The sequence below is a fragment of the Hyperoodon ampullatus genome, assembly GCF_949752795.1.
Source record: "Hyperoodon ampullatus genome assembly, chromosome: 10".
NCBI lineage: Eukaryota > Metazoa > Chordata > Mammalia > Artiodactyla > Ziphiidae > Hyperoodon > Hyperoodon ampullatus.
In genome coordinates, this window is record NC_136923.1 from 53,274,614 (window position 1) to 53,289,108 (window position 14,495).

General features: G+C 42.0%; 1 protein-coding gene across 1 annotated transcript in view; it reads left to right on the forward strand.

Moving 5' to 3' along the window:
• CMTM6 (CKLF like MARVEL transmembrane domain containing 6) overlaps nucleotides 1-14,495 on the forward strand; it is a gene marked incomplete at both ends in the record, with an annotated part of 43,625 nt that overhangs the window by 6,196 nt on the left and 22,934 nt on the right. Inside the window, one exon of the mRNA XM_079713192.1 lies at nucleotides 13,301-13,477. Coding sequence (XP_079569318.1) covers nucleotides 13,301-13,477 — 177 coding nt within the window. The remainder of the gene's footprint in view (nucleotides 1-13,300; nucleotides 13,478-14,495) is intronic.

The window sequence follows — 14,495 nt, forward strand, 5'->3', positions numbered from 1 at the left end:
AGGCTTAGTAGTTGTGGCACACGGGCTTAGTTACTCCACGGCATGTGGGATCTTCCCGGACCAGAGCTCGAACCCGTGTCTGCTGCATTGGCAGGCAGATTCTTAACCACTGCGCCACCAGGGAAGCCCTATTGGAGTATGATTGCTTTACAGTGGTGTATTAGTTTCTGCTGCATAACAAAGTGAATCAGCTATACATATACATATATCCCCATATTTCCTCCCTCTTGCATCTCCCTCCCACCCTCCCTATCCCACCCCTATAGGTGGTCACAAAGCACCGAGCTGATCTCCCTGTGCTATGTGGCTGCTTCCCACTAGCTATCTGTTTTACATTTGGTAATATATATAAGTCCACGCCACTCTCTCATTTCGTCCCAGCTTAACTTTCCCCCTCCCTGTGTCCTCAAGTCCATTCTCTATGTCTGCATCTTTATTCCTGTCCAGCCCCTAGGTTCTTCAGAAACTTTTTTTTTTTTTTTTTAGATTCCACATATATGTGTTAGCATACGGTATGGGTTTTTCTCTTTCTGACTTACTTCAATCTGTGTGACAGACTCTAGGTCCATCCACCTCACTACAAATAACTCAATTTCGTTTCTTTTTATGCCTGAGTAATATTCCATTGTATATATGTGCCACAACTTCTTTATCCATTTATCTGTGTGGACACTTAGGTTGCTTCCATGTCCTGGCTATTGTAAATAGAGCTGCAGTGAACATTGTGGTACATGTCGCTTTTTGAATTATGGTTTTCTCAGGGTATATGCCCAGTAGTGGGATTGCTGGGTCGTATGGTAGTTCTATTTTTAGTTTAAGGAACCTCCATACTGTTCTCCATAGTGGCTATATCAGTTTACATTCCCATCAACAGTGCAAGAGGGTTCCCTTTTCTCCACACCCTCTCCAGCATTTGTTTGTAGATTTTTTCAAGATAGCCATTCTAACTGGTGTGAGTTGATACCTCATTGTAGTTTTGATTTGCACTTCTCTAATGATTAGTGATGTTGACCATTCTTTCATGTGTTTCTTGGCTGTCTGTATATCTTCTTTGGAGAAATGTCTATTTAGGTCTTCTGCCCATTCTTGGGTTGTTTGTTTTTTTGATATTGAGCTGCATGAGCTGCTTGTAAATTTTGGAGATTAATCCTTTGTCAGTTGCTTCATTTGCAAGTATTTTCTCCCATTCTGAGGGTTATCTTTTTTTTTTTTTTGCTGTACGCGGGCCTCTCACTGTTGTGGCCTCTCCCCTTGTGGCAGAGCACAGGCTCCGGATGCACAGGCTCAGCGGCCATGGCTCACGGGCCCAGCCACTCCATGGCATGTGGGATCCTCCCAGACCGGGGCACAAACCCATGTCCCCTGCATCGGCAGGCGGACTCTCAACCACTGTGCCACCAGGGAAGCCCCCATTTTTTATTTTTGTTTTTATTTCCATTTTTCTAGGAGGTGAGTCAAAAACGATCTTGCTGTGATTTATGTCAAGGAGTGTTCTTTCTATATTTTCTTCTAGGAGTTTTATAGTTTCCAGTCTTACATTTAGGTCTCTAATCCATTTTGAGTTTATTTTTGTGTATGGTGTTAGGGAGTGTTCTAATTTCTTTCTTTTACATGTAGCTGTCCAGTTTTCCCAGCACCACTTACTGAAGAGGCTATCTTTTCTCCATTGTGTAGTCTTGCCTCCTTTATCAAAAATAAGGTGACCATATGTGCGTGGGTTTATCTCTGGGCTTTCTATCCTGTTCCATTGATCTGTATTTCTGTTTTTGTGTCAGTACCATACTGTCTTGATTACTGTAGCCTTGTAGTATAGTCTGAAGGCAGGGACCCTGATTCCTCTACCTCCATTTTTCTTTCTCAAGATTGCTTTGGCTACTCAGGGTCTTTTGTGTTTCCATACAAATTGTGAAATTTTCTGTTCTACTTCTGTGAAAAATGCCATTGATAGTTTGATAGGGACTCCACTGAATCTGTAGATTGCTTGGGGTAGTATAGTCATTTTCTCAATGTTGATTCCTCCAATCCAAGAACATGGTATATCTCTCCATCTGTTTGTATCATCTTTATTTCTTTCATGAGTGTCTTATAGTTTTCTGCATACAGGTCTTTTGTCTCCTTACGTAGGTTTATTCCTAGGTATTTTATTCTTTTTGTTGTAACGGTAAATAGGAGTGTTTCCTTAATTTCTCCTTCTGATCTTTCATTCTTAGTGTATAGGAATGCAAGAGATTTCTGTTCATTAATTTTGTATCCTGCAACTTTACCAAATTCATTGATTAGCTGCAGCAGTTTTCTGGTAGCATCTTTTGGAGTCTCTATGTGTAGTATCATGTCATCTGCAAACAGTGAGAGCTTTATTTCTTTTCCGATTTGGATTCCTTTTATTTCTTTTTCTTCTCTGACTGCCGTGGCTAAAACTTCCAAAACTGTGTTGAATAATAGTGGTGAGAGTGGGCAACCTTGTCTTGTTTCTGATCTTAGTGGAAATGGTTTCAGTTGTTCACCATTCAGAACAATGTTGGCTGTAGTTTTGTCATATATGGCCTTTATTATGTTGAGGTAAGTTCCCTCTATGCCTACTTTCTGGAGAGTTTTTATCATAAATGGGGGTTGAATAATGTTAAAAGCTTTTTCTGCATCTGTTGAGATTATCATATGGTGTTTCTCCTTCAGTTTGTTAATATGGTTTATCACATTGATTGATTTGCGTGTATTGAAGAATCCTTGCGTTCTTGGGATAAACCCTATTTGGTCATGGTGTATGATCCTTTTAATGTGCTGTTGGATTCTGTTTCCTAGTATTTTGTTGAGGATTTTTGCCTCTGTTTTCATCAGTGATGTCGGCCTGTAGTTTTCTTTCTTTCTTTTTTTTTTTTTTTTGCTGCGTTGGGTCTTCGTTTCTGTGTGCGGGCTTTCGCTAGTTATGGCGAGCAGGGGCTACTCGTCGTTGTGGTGCGCAGGCTTCTCATTATGGTGGATTCTCTCATTGCAGAGCACGGGCTCTAGGCGCGTGGGTTTCAGTAGTTGTAGCACGCGGGCTCAGTAGTTGTAGCACGCGGGCTCAGTAGTTGTGGTTCATGGGCTCAATAGTTGTGGCTTACAGGCTCTAGAGCACAGGTTCAGTAGTTGTGGCGCATGGGATTAGTTGCTCCGTGGCATGTGGGATCTTCCCAGTCCAGGGCTCAAACCCGTGTCAGCTGCATTGGCAGGAGGATTCTTAACTACTTAACTACTGTGCCACCAGGGAAGTCCCTGGCCTGTAGTTTTCTTTGTGACGTCTTTGTCTGGTTTTGGTGTCAGGGTGATGGTGGCCTCATAGAATGAGTTTGGGAGTGTTCCTCCCTCTCTCTATTTTGGAAGAGTTTGAGAAGGATAGGTGTTAGCTCTTCTCTAAATGTTTGATAGAATTCACCTGTGAAGCCATCTTGTCCTGGGCTTTTGTTTGTTGGAAGATTTTTAATCACAGTTTCAATTTCAGTGCTTGTGATTGTTCTGTTTATATGTTCTGTTTCTTCCTGGTTCAGTCTCGGAAGGTTGTGCTTTTCTAAGAATTTGTCCATTTCTTCCAGGTTGTCCGTTTTATTGGCATGTAGTTGCTTGTAATAATCTCTCATGATCCTTTGTATTTCTGCAGTGTAAGTTGTTGCTTATCCCTTTTCATTTCTAATTCTATTGATTTGCGTCTTCTCCCTTTTTTCTTGATGAGTCTGGCTAATGGTTTATCAATTTTCTTTATCTTTTCAAAGAACCAGCTTTTAGTTTTATTGATCTTTGCTATTGCTTCCTTCATTTCTTTTTCATTTATTTCTGATCTGATCTTTATGATTTCTTTCTTTCTGCTACTTGGGGGCTTTTTTGTTCTTCTTTCTCTAATTGCTTTAGGTGTAAGCTTAGGTTGTTTGAGATGTTTCTTGTTTCTTGAGGTAGGATTGTATTGCTGTAAGCTCCCTCTTAGAACTGCTTTTGCTGCATCCCATAGGTTTTGGGTCATCGTGTTTTCATTGTCATTTGTTTCTAGGTATTTTTTGATTTCCTCTTTGATTTCTTCACTGATCTCTTGGTTATTAAGTAGTGTATTGTTTAGCCTCCATGTGTTTGTATTTTTTAGAGTTTTTCCTGTAATTGATATCTAGTTTCATAGCGTTGTGGTCGGAAAAGATACTTGATATGATTTCAATTTTCTTAAATTTACCAAGGCTTGATTTGTGACCCAAGATATGATCTATCCTGGAGAATGTTCCATGAGCACTTAAGAAAGTGTATTCTGTTGTTTTTGGAAGGAATGTCCTATAATATCAGTTAAGTCCATCTTGTTTAATGTATCATTTATAGCTTGTGTTTCCCTATTTATTTTCATTTTGGATGATCTGTCCATTGGTGAAAGTGGGGCGTTAAAGTCCCCTACTATGATTGTGTTACTGTCGATTTCCCCTTTTATGGCTGTTAGCATTTGCCTTATGTATTGAGGTGCTCCTCTGTTGGGTGCATAAATATTTATAATTGTTGTAACTTTTTCTTGGATTGACCCCTTGATCATTATGTAGTGTCCTTTTTTGTCTCCTGTAATCGTATTTATTTTAAAGTCTATTTTGTCTGATATGAGAATTGCTACTGCCGCTTTCTTTTGATTTCCATTTGCATGATGTATCTTTTTCCATCCCCTCACTTTCAGTCTGAATGTGTCCCTAGGTCTGAAGTGGATCCCTTATAGACAGCATGTAGGTGGGTCTTGTTTTTGTATCCATTCAGCCAGTCTGTGTCTTTTGGTGGGAGCATTTAATCCATTTATATTTAATGTAATTATCGATATGTATTTTCCTATTACCATTTTCCTAATTGTTTGGGGTTTGTTATTGTAGGTCTTTTCCTTCTCTTGTTTCTCCTGCCTAGAAAAGTTTTTATTTTTAGCATTTGTTGTAAAGCTGGTTTGGTGGTGCTGAATTCTCTTAGCTTTTGCTTGTCTGTAAAGCTTTTAATTTCTCTGTCTAATCTGAGTGAGATCCTTGCTGGGTAGACTAATCTTGCTTGTAGGTTTTTCCCTTTCTTCACTTTAAATATGTCCTGCCACTCTCTTCTGGTTTTCAGAGTTTCTGCTGAAAGATCAGGTGTTAACGTTATGGAGTTCCCTTGTATGTTATTTGTTGTTTTTCCCTTGCTGCTTTTAATATTTTTTATAGCTAATTTTTGATAGTTTAATTAATATGTGGCTTGGCGTGTTTCTCTTTGGATTTATCCTGTATGGGACTCTCTGTGCTTCCTGGACTTGGATTAACTGTTTCCTTTCCCATGTTAGGGAAGTTTTCAGCTATAATCTCTTCAAATATTTTCTCAGTCCCTTTCTTTTTCTCTTCTTCTTTCTGGGACCCCTATAATTCCAATGTTGGTGCGTTTACTGTTGTCCCAGAGGTCTCTAAGACTGTCCTCAATTCTTTTCATTCTTTTTTCTTTATTCTGCTCTGCAGTAGTTATTGCCACTATTTTATCTTCCAGGTCACTTATCCGTTCTTCTGCCTCAGTTGTTCTGCTGTTGATTCCTTCTAGAGAATTTTTAATTTCATTTACTGTGTTGTTCATCATTGTTTGTTTGCTCTTTAGTTCTACTAGTTCTTTGTTAAACGTTTCTTATATTTTCTCCATTCTAGTTCCAAGATTTTGGATCATCTTCACTATCATTACTCTGAATTCTTTTTCAGGTAGACTGCCTATTTCCTCTTCAGTTGTTTGGTCTGGTGGGTTTTTACCTTGCTCCTTCATCTGCTGTGTGTTTCTCTGTCTTCTCATTTTGCTTAACTTACTGTGTCTGGGGTCTCCTTTTTGCAGGCTGCAGGATCCTAGTTCCTGTTGTTTTTGGTGTCTGCCTCCAGTGGCTAAGGTTGGTTCAGTGGGTTGTGTAGGCTTCCTGGTGGAGGGGACTAGTGCCTGTGTTCTGGTGGATGAGGCTGGATCTTGTCTTTCTGGTGGGCAGGACTGCGTCCGGTGGTGTGTTTGGGGGTGTCTGTGACCTTATTATGATTTTAGGCAGCCTCTCTGCTAACGGGTGGGGTTGTGTTCCTGTCTTGCTAGTTGTTTGGCATAGGGTGTCCAGCACTGTAGCTTGCTGGTCGTTGAGTGAAGCTGGGTGCTGGTGTTGAGATGGAGATCTCTAGGAGATTTTCACCGTTTGATATTACGTGGAGCCGGGAGGTCTCTGGTGGACCAGTGTCCTGAACTTAGCTCTCCCACCTCACAGGCACAGCCCTGACACCTGTCCGGAGCACCAAGACCCTGTCAGTCACATGGCTCAGAAGAAAAGGGAGGAAAAAAAGAAAGGAAGAAAGAAAAAAATAAAGTTAGTAAAATAAAAAATTAAAAATAATTATTAAAAAAGTTAAAAAGTAATAAAAAAAAGAAAAGAAAGAAGAGAGCAACCAGACCAAAAAGCAAATCCACCAATGATAACAAGCACTAAAAACTGTACTAAAAACAAAAACAAAAACAAAAAACGGGCAGGCAGAACCGTAGGACAAATGGTAAAAACAAAGCTATTCAGACAGAAACACACAAAGAAGCATACACATACACACGCTCAAAAAGAGAAAAAGGAAAAAAATATATCTATATATTTCAAAAAAAAAGGAGGAAGAGAGCAACCAAATCAATGAACAAACCTACCAATGATAAGAAACTCTAAACAGTAAACTAAGATAAACATAAAACCAGAAATAAATCCGATGCAGAAAGCAAACCTCAAGTCTACAGTTGCTCCCAAAGTCCACCGCCTAAATTTTGGGATGATTTGTTGTCTATTCAGGTATTCCAGAGATGTAGCATACATTAAGTTGATTGTGGAGATTTAATCCGCTGCTCCTGAGGCTGCTGGGAGAGATTTCCCTTTCTCTTCTTTGTTCACACAGCTCCTGGGGTTCAGCTTTAGATTTGGCCCCGCCTCTGCGTGTAGGTCGCCTGAGGGCGTCTGTTCCCTACCAAGACAGGATGGGGTTAAAGTAGCAGCTGATTAGGGGGCTTTGGCTCTCTCAGGCCGGGGGGGGGGGCGGGGAGGGAGGGGTGTGGAATGTGGGGCGAGCCTGCAGCGGCAGAGGCTGGCATGACATTGCAACAGTCCCTGAGTTGCACCGTGTGTTCTCCCAGGGAAGTTGTCCCTGAATCACAGGACCCTGGCAGTGGCAGGCTGCACAGGCTCCCAGGAGGGGAGGTGTGGAGAGTGACCTGTGCTTGCACACAGGCTTCTTGGTGGCTACAGCAGCAGCCTTAACGTTTCATGCCCGTCTCTGGTGTCCGTGCTGATAGCCGTGGCTCACGCCTGTCTCTGGAGCTCCTTTAGGCGGTGCTCTGAATCCCCTCTCCTTGCGCACCCTTTCGGGAAGTCTGAGGTCTTCTGTCAGCGTTCAGTAGGTGTTCTGTAGGAGTTGTTCCACATGTAGATGTATTTCCGATGTATTTGTGGGGAGGAAGGTGATCTCCACGTCTTACTCCTCTGCCATCTTGAAGGTCTCCCTCTAACTTATTTTTTAAATTGAGGTATAATTGACATGTAACAGTTTTAGATGTACAACATAATAATGTGATATTTGTGTATATTGTGAAATGATCCCTTTATTTTGTATTAGAGACTGTACAGTGCTGTGGGAGATTTTAAAGGAAGGTTAGTAGCATCAGAGATGGGGAGTCAAGAGAAATTTTCATACTGAATATAGCTTGTCAGTGCTGATTTCTTGGCCTTTATCTGGGAATAGGAACTAGTAAATCCCGAACTTGATCTAGTACCCCTTCATTCTCTAGGATGTCCATGCAGAACCCTCCTCTTGATACTGCTTTAGGGCTTAAGGTCAGTAAGAATGACTCCTTTAATAAGTTTGGAATAGGTCTTGTAATGACTTGTCACTGATTGCTTCTGGCCCAGCTGGATCCTGCCCTTTTCTTAGGGAGAGTAGATAAGCAGTCTGTGTCTCTACTACAGATAAGATTTTATTGTCTTATAGCCTGCACTGATGAGCGTTCCTGATAATCTCATTATTGTAGGGAAGAATGGTTCAAGATCAACTATTCTCACACCCCAATTAGAGTTTTAGGCTCATATCTTCTCATAGTTAATTGACTTTCATACACCTCAGGTATATTTTGCAAATGTCTCATAGAGAAACTCCTAAAACTTGGACAAGATTTAACAGAGTCAAGAATAAAGCAAATGGAATAGTAAGACATTTGGTATCTTATTATACCGTAGACTTATAAAAACTCCTCTTGTAATTATAATTACAGGTGAAGAAGTACTTTTACACAGTGACCTTTTGGGACTTGTCTTGGTGTGTCGCTTTATCCTGTGGTGCGGTGACTGGGAAGGCCTTGCCTAACATCTGTCTGATGTGAGGAAGTTGTTTGGGATATTCTGGACCATTTTATGCCTCATTAACTTACAGGAAATCACAGCAATAGGACCTATTTTCGTCCTTACATGCATTCTTTTCAGTTGTGGGAATATATGAATTTCGTATTGCCAACAGGAAGGAGGAAATCCCTTTGAGGTTTAGATGCCAATTTGGATTTGAATTTTTTTTAACTTTTTATTTTGAAATAATTGTAGAATCACAGGAACTTGCAAAAACAAAATGTAAAGGGAGGTCCTTTGCATTCGTGTGTGTGTGTGTGTGTGTGTGTACGTGTACGTCTACGTGTACCTCTATGCTGTTTTATCAAGTGTAGCTTCCTTAATCACTGCTGCAATCAAGAATCAGAACTAGGGCTTCCCTGGTGGCGCAGTGGTTGAGAGTCCGCCTGCCGATGCAGGGGACACGGGTTCGTGCCCCGATCCCGGAAGATCCCACATGCCGCGGAGCGGCTGGGCCCGCGAGCCATGGCCGCGGAGCCTGTGTGTGTCCGGAGCCTGTGCTCCGCAACGGGAGAAGGCCACAGCAGTGAGAGGCCCACGTACAGAAAAAAAAAAAAAAAAAAAAAAAAAAAAAAAAAAGAATCAGAACTATTCCATCGGACTTCCCTGGTGGTGCAGTGGTTAAGAATCCACCTGCCAGTGCAGGGGACACAGGTTCAATTCCTGGCCCGGGAAGATCCCACATGTCGCGGAGCAACTAAGCCCGTGCACCACAGCTCTTAAGCCCACACACCTAGAGCCCACGCTTCGCAACAAGAGAAGCCACCGCAACGAGAAGCCTGTGCACTGCAATGAAGAGTAACCCCCGCTCGCTGCCACTAGAGAAAGCCTGCACGCGGTAACAAAGACCCAATGCAGCCAAAAAATAAATAAATAAATGAATAAAAATTAAAAAACAAAACTGTTCCATCATCACGTGGTTCCCTCATGCCACCCCTTTATAGCCACACCTCTCCCCTCCACCCTGGCCACCACTAATTTGTTCTCTATCTCTATAAGCTTTGTTATTATATAAATGTAGTCATGCAGTATGTAACCTTTGGAGATTGGATTTTTTTCACTGTGCATAGTTCTCTGGAGACTCATCCGGATTGTTGCATATACCAAGTTTGTTTTTATTGCTAAGTAGTATTCCATGGTATGGATTACCACAGTTTGTATAACCATTGAAGGACATCTGTAGTGTTTAGAGTTTGGGTCTCTGATGAGTAAAATGTTATGCACATTCATGTATCAGTTTTTGCAGGAACGTAAGTTTTCATTTCTCTTGGTCATATACAGAATGTAGGAATGCAGTTGCTGGGTCATACAGCAGTTGCATGCTTAGTTTTTAAAGAAACTGCTAAACTGTTTTCCAGAGTGGCTGTACTATTGACCTCTGATTTGATGAAAGTGTTTCGTAGGATAAAATTTTGATTGCCTACTTAATGTATGTGTTGATTTTGGTAGCAGTCTTATTGCCATTAATATATCTGGTTGCTCCTGCTGGCCTGACTTGTGTGAGACGGCATTTCCCAAAAGGCTTTCACTTGGGTCATCAGTCATTTTGATGGTTTAATACCCAGAAGGAAATTCCCTTAGCTTCTACAAAACCCACACAAACTGCACAAGTGAATCTCTTCTCTCTCTTCCTTCCTATTTCTAGAGAAGAGTTAGCCTCACACCTTGAGCCCTGAATCTTGCCTTTAGAGATCCTCTTTTCTTTCTCTGTCTTTAGACATCTTACAGGTTTCTGTCTAAGCATTTATCATGCTCAGTTCTCTCCTGTCTTGAAATTCCTTTCCCTTTGACCTCATCCACTACTACCCTTTATCTGGCCACTCAAAGCTGCACTGGGTGACTGGGCTGTCTCTATTGCACTGCCTTGTCCAGCCCTCACTTCCAGTGTACAGTACAGTAATCTAGGTTGCCTCCCTGAGCACACTGAAATGGTCCTGTTGATGTCACCAGCAACCCTGTAGCTCCGTCTCATGTAAGCATTTTAGTACTGTGAGTAGCATTCAGCACTCTTTTTTTGTTTGTTTTGTTTTTTTGTTTTTTTGCGGCACGCGGGCCTCTCACTGTTGTGGCCTCTCCTGTTGCGGAGCACAGGCTCCGGACGCGCAGGCTCAGTGGCCATGGCTCACGGGCCCAGCCGCTCCGCGGCATGTGGGATCCTCCCGGACCGGGGTACGAACCCGTGTCTCCTGCATTGGCAGGCGGACTCTCAACCACTACGCCACCAGGGAAGCCCCCAGCACTCTTGATTACTTGCTCTGAGTAGAAATACTTTTTTCTTGATCGACTACCCCTTGGTCTGCTGCTCCTAATTGTCCTTTGCTGGTGTCTCCCCCTCTGTTCATCCCTTAAATCTTGGGGTTCCTCACAGTTCTGCACAGGGCCGACTTTCCTCATTCTAGGTAATCTCCCACATCTTGGTCTCCACCTCAGACCTGTCTCCTGAGCTCCAGACCCATATATCCTTTTGCCTCCTAGCCAGCTCCACCTAACTCTTCTGTAGACCTCTCATATACAGCATATTTAAAATGGAATTTATTCTCTTCCCAGCACCCTTGCCTCTTAAAAAGAAGAAGAAAAACTCTTCTTTCTTCAGTGAGGCATCAGTGTGTTAATACCACATCACACAACAGTGGGAGCGCTGTTAAAACCACCTGCGTTTTTTTTTTTTTTTTAAAGGTGTCACATTTTATTTATTTATTTATTATCTTTGGCTGTGTTGGGTCTTCGTTTCTGTGCGAGGGCTTTCTCTAGTTGCGGCGAGTGGGGTCCACTCTTCATCGTGGTGTGCGGGCCTCTCACCGTTGTGGCCTCTCTTGTTGCGGAGCACAGGCCCCAGACGCGCAGGCTCAGTAGTTGCGGCTCACGGGTCCAGTCGCTCCGTGGCATGTGGGATCCTCCCAGACCAGGGCTCGAACCCGTGTCCCCTGCATTGGCAGGCAGATTCTCAACCACTGCGCCACCAGGGAAGCCCCCCACCTGCATTTAATTGAGTTGCCGAATTAGCCAGAGATGACTGTTCTCCATTCAATGCAAATGCATAAAAATTATACTTAAAAAAAATTTATTTAGCCGCGCCATGTCGTAGTTGTGGCACATGGGATCTTCACTGCCACATGCGGGATCTTCATTGCAGCATGCAAACTCTTAGTTGTAGTATGGGGGATCTAGTTCCCTGACTAGGGATTGAATGCGGGCCCCTTGCATTGGGATTGCAGAGTCTTAGCCACTGGACCACCAGGGAAGTCCCCCAAATTATACTTTTTATGGCCAGTTAAATAACTGCAAGACTAAAATTGAATGTGAAAAGGAATTGTTTCTGTGAAAATAAATTGAATGCTTTGGAAAGACCAAAAAAGCTACTAAAATACTTGCAGTGGAATTAAGTAAGAGCAAGGCAACTGTGAAAGGCTAGTAAAACTCGTCCAACTCTAGAAGGATTCTGCGTGCTGCTTCTCAGGTGTCCCAGATCTTGCTCCACTTCAAATAACATCAGTCTGGAAATGGTAGTCATAAATGATGGAAGTGATTAATGCAGAAAACATGATGGGGAATTCCAATCAGGTGCATTCTCAAAGAAAAGGCCCATTTCAAAAGACTGAATAAATAAATGTGCCTTTTTGTTTTAAATGAAAATAAAATGGTTTAAGCATATATGTATTATCTTGTTTGCTATTCCGTTTGTATTCATCCTGTCTGATGAGGGCTTCTATTGCATCTTCCAGTGATTTCACTCTTGTCCATTACTACTACCCTGCTCACTGTCTTTCCTCTGATTTCTTACATCAGCTTCCCCAACTGGATGTCCAGCCCCAGTTTTGCCCTCCCCCTCCCCGTCTCTCCCCGATCTCTCCTCCCCGTCCCTTCTTTGTATTGTAGCTATAAAGAACTACTAAAAGCATAAACCTCATCATGTTACCCCTTTGCTTTATACATTTATTTATTTATTTATTTATTTTTAAAATTTATTTTTGGCTGCGTTGGGTCTTCGTTGCTGCGTGCAGGCTTTCTCTAGTTGCAATGAGTGGGGGCTACTCTTTGTTGCAGTGCATGGGCTTCTCATTGCAGTGGCTTCTCTTTGTTGCAGAGCACGGGCTCTAGGCGCGCAGGCTTCAGTGCTTGTGGCACGTGGGCACGCTAGTTGTGGCTCGCGGGCTCCAGAGCACAGGCTCAGTAGTTGTGGTGCTCAGGCTTAGTTGCTCCATGGCATGTGGGATCTTCCCAGACCAGGGCTCAAACCCGTGTCTCTTGCATTGGCAGGCAGATTCTTAACCACTGCACCACCAGGGAAGTCCCTACCCCTTTGCTTTAAAAACGCTTAAAATCCAGATTCCTTAAACTAGTAAAAGGAGGCATTTAGATCTGACCTCTGCTTATTACCTCTCTGGTCTCATTTCATCATTTCTGTGCTGCCATCCCCTCCCCTCTGACACGTTAGCCATGTTGACTCAACTCACTTTCACAGTTGAGTGGGGCTTGTGGGATATCTGTGTGTGGTTGGCGTGAGAAGGTACCGAGCTCTCTCATTTCTAGGTCTTTCTGTGCACTGCTTCTCTGCCTGGAACTTTTCCCCCTACCTTTCACCCCACAACTGACTCTACTGTCCTTCTGGTCTCAGCTTTCCTTCAGGAAGCCTTTCCCAACCTCCAGGTTGAGTGCCTTTTCTGTGTGCTTTTATAACAACACCTCGGATTTCTCCTGTTCTAGCATTTAGCACACAGTAGGTAGTTAATTATCTGTGTACCTATATTCCCTTCAAGGCAACTGGAGTGTAAATTATGTGTAGATCGGGTTCATTCAGTAATCTTGTTTGCCGAGTCTCCACTTGATAAATATTTGAGTGAACAGGTGGTGTTTTCTGAATAACGTAGGTTTCCCTGAAAAACACTTAAGCAAAATGTTTTGTTTCTTTTGTAGGTGCTGTCTCTGTTGGCCTTTATCTGTGAGGAAGTTGTGTCGCAATGTACTTTGTGTGGAGGCCTTTACTTTTTCGAATTTGTAAGCTGCAGTGCCTTTCTGCTGAGTCTCCTTATGCTGATTGTGTACTGCACTCCAGTTTATGACAAAGTTGATCCTGCAAAAGTCAAGTCATCGGTAAGCATGAAAAAATATAATCCCTATAACAAGAATTTAGGTATTTTTGGATCTTGTGTAGTTGTATTGTTCACAGTCGTAATGCTTTCATAACTCAGTAACAGGAAAAGACTCTATCCATTGTTCCAGCTCTGCCTCTAAGCAACTCAGTTTTTCCTTGCCAGATGGTATGGTAGAGGGGGAAGGTGAAATTAGAATGAGAGTGACAGACACTGCTGATAATTTACAGTTATTGGTGGTTTAATCTAATTCACATGAGGTATTTTGTAAAAACTAGGATTTTGTCACTTTTGATTTCTCCTATTTCAGACTGTCACTCACTGGTTTTACAATTATTCACTGTGTGCCTATTGTAGGCCAGGCGTTATGCCGGACGTAAGAGATGGAGTAGTGAACTAATGTGATATATTGATACTTCTGAAGCCTTTAAACAAAACATGTAATTCTACCTATTTTGTTTTGATTTTATTTTATGAAAGTTCTCTATAAGTGAATTTAGAAGGTATTTGTTAAATTTATTGCATAGAAATTTACCTTTTAATAAGAGTCTATGTGAGAATTTTATACTCACAAAATTAGAGATGTATAACTTTCTAAAGACTTAGTCTGCTGACCCTCTGTTTTTATTTGAGTATAATATGGATTTTTGAGATAAGAGATGAGATAATTTACATAGTTACTGCATTTAAGGAAGAAAGAATTGAGCAGTTTACTTCTTCAATAGCATTCAAGTTATCAGGAGTGGTTTATCAGGAACTGTAACTATCAGGGTTGATTTATGAAAGAATTCTCAGTTTTGAGGGAAGAGATAAAAATTAGGGTAAATTTTAACTATTAAAAGAAGAGAGGGACTTTCCTGGTGGCACAGTGGTTAACAATCCGCCTACAAACACTTCTCCTCGGCCAATTGGCAAAAAAAGTGGCCCACACCATCCAGAGTCCCATTGTTGCTGTCGAAATAGAAGCCCAGAGAGAGCTACAGGGTGAAAGTGAAAGGGAGATCAATCAAGAAAAAATG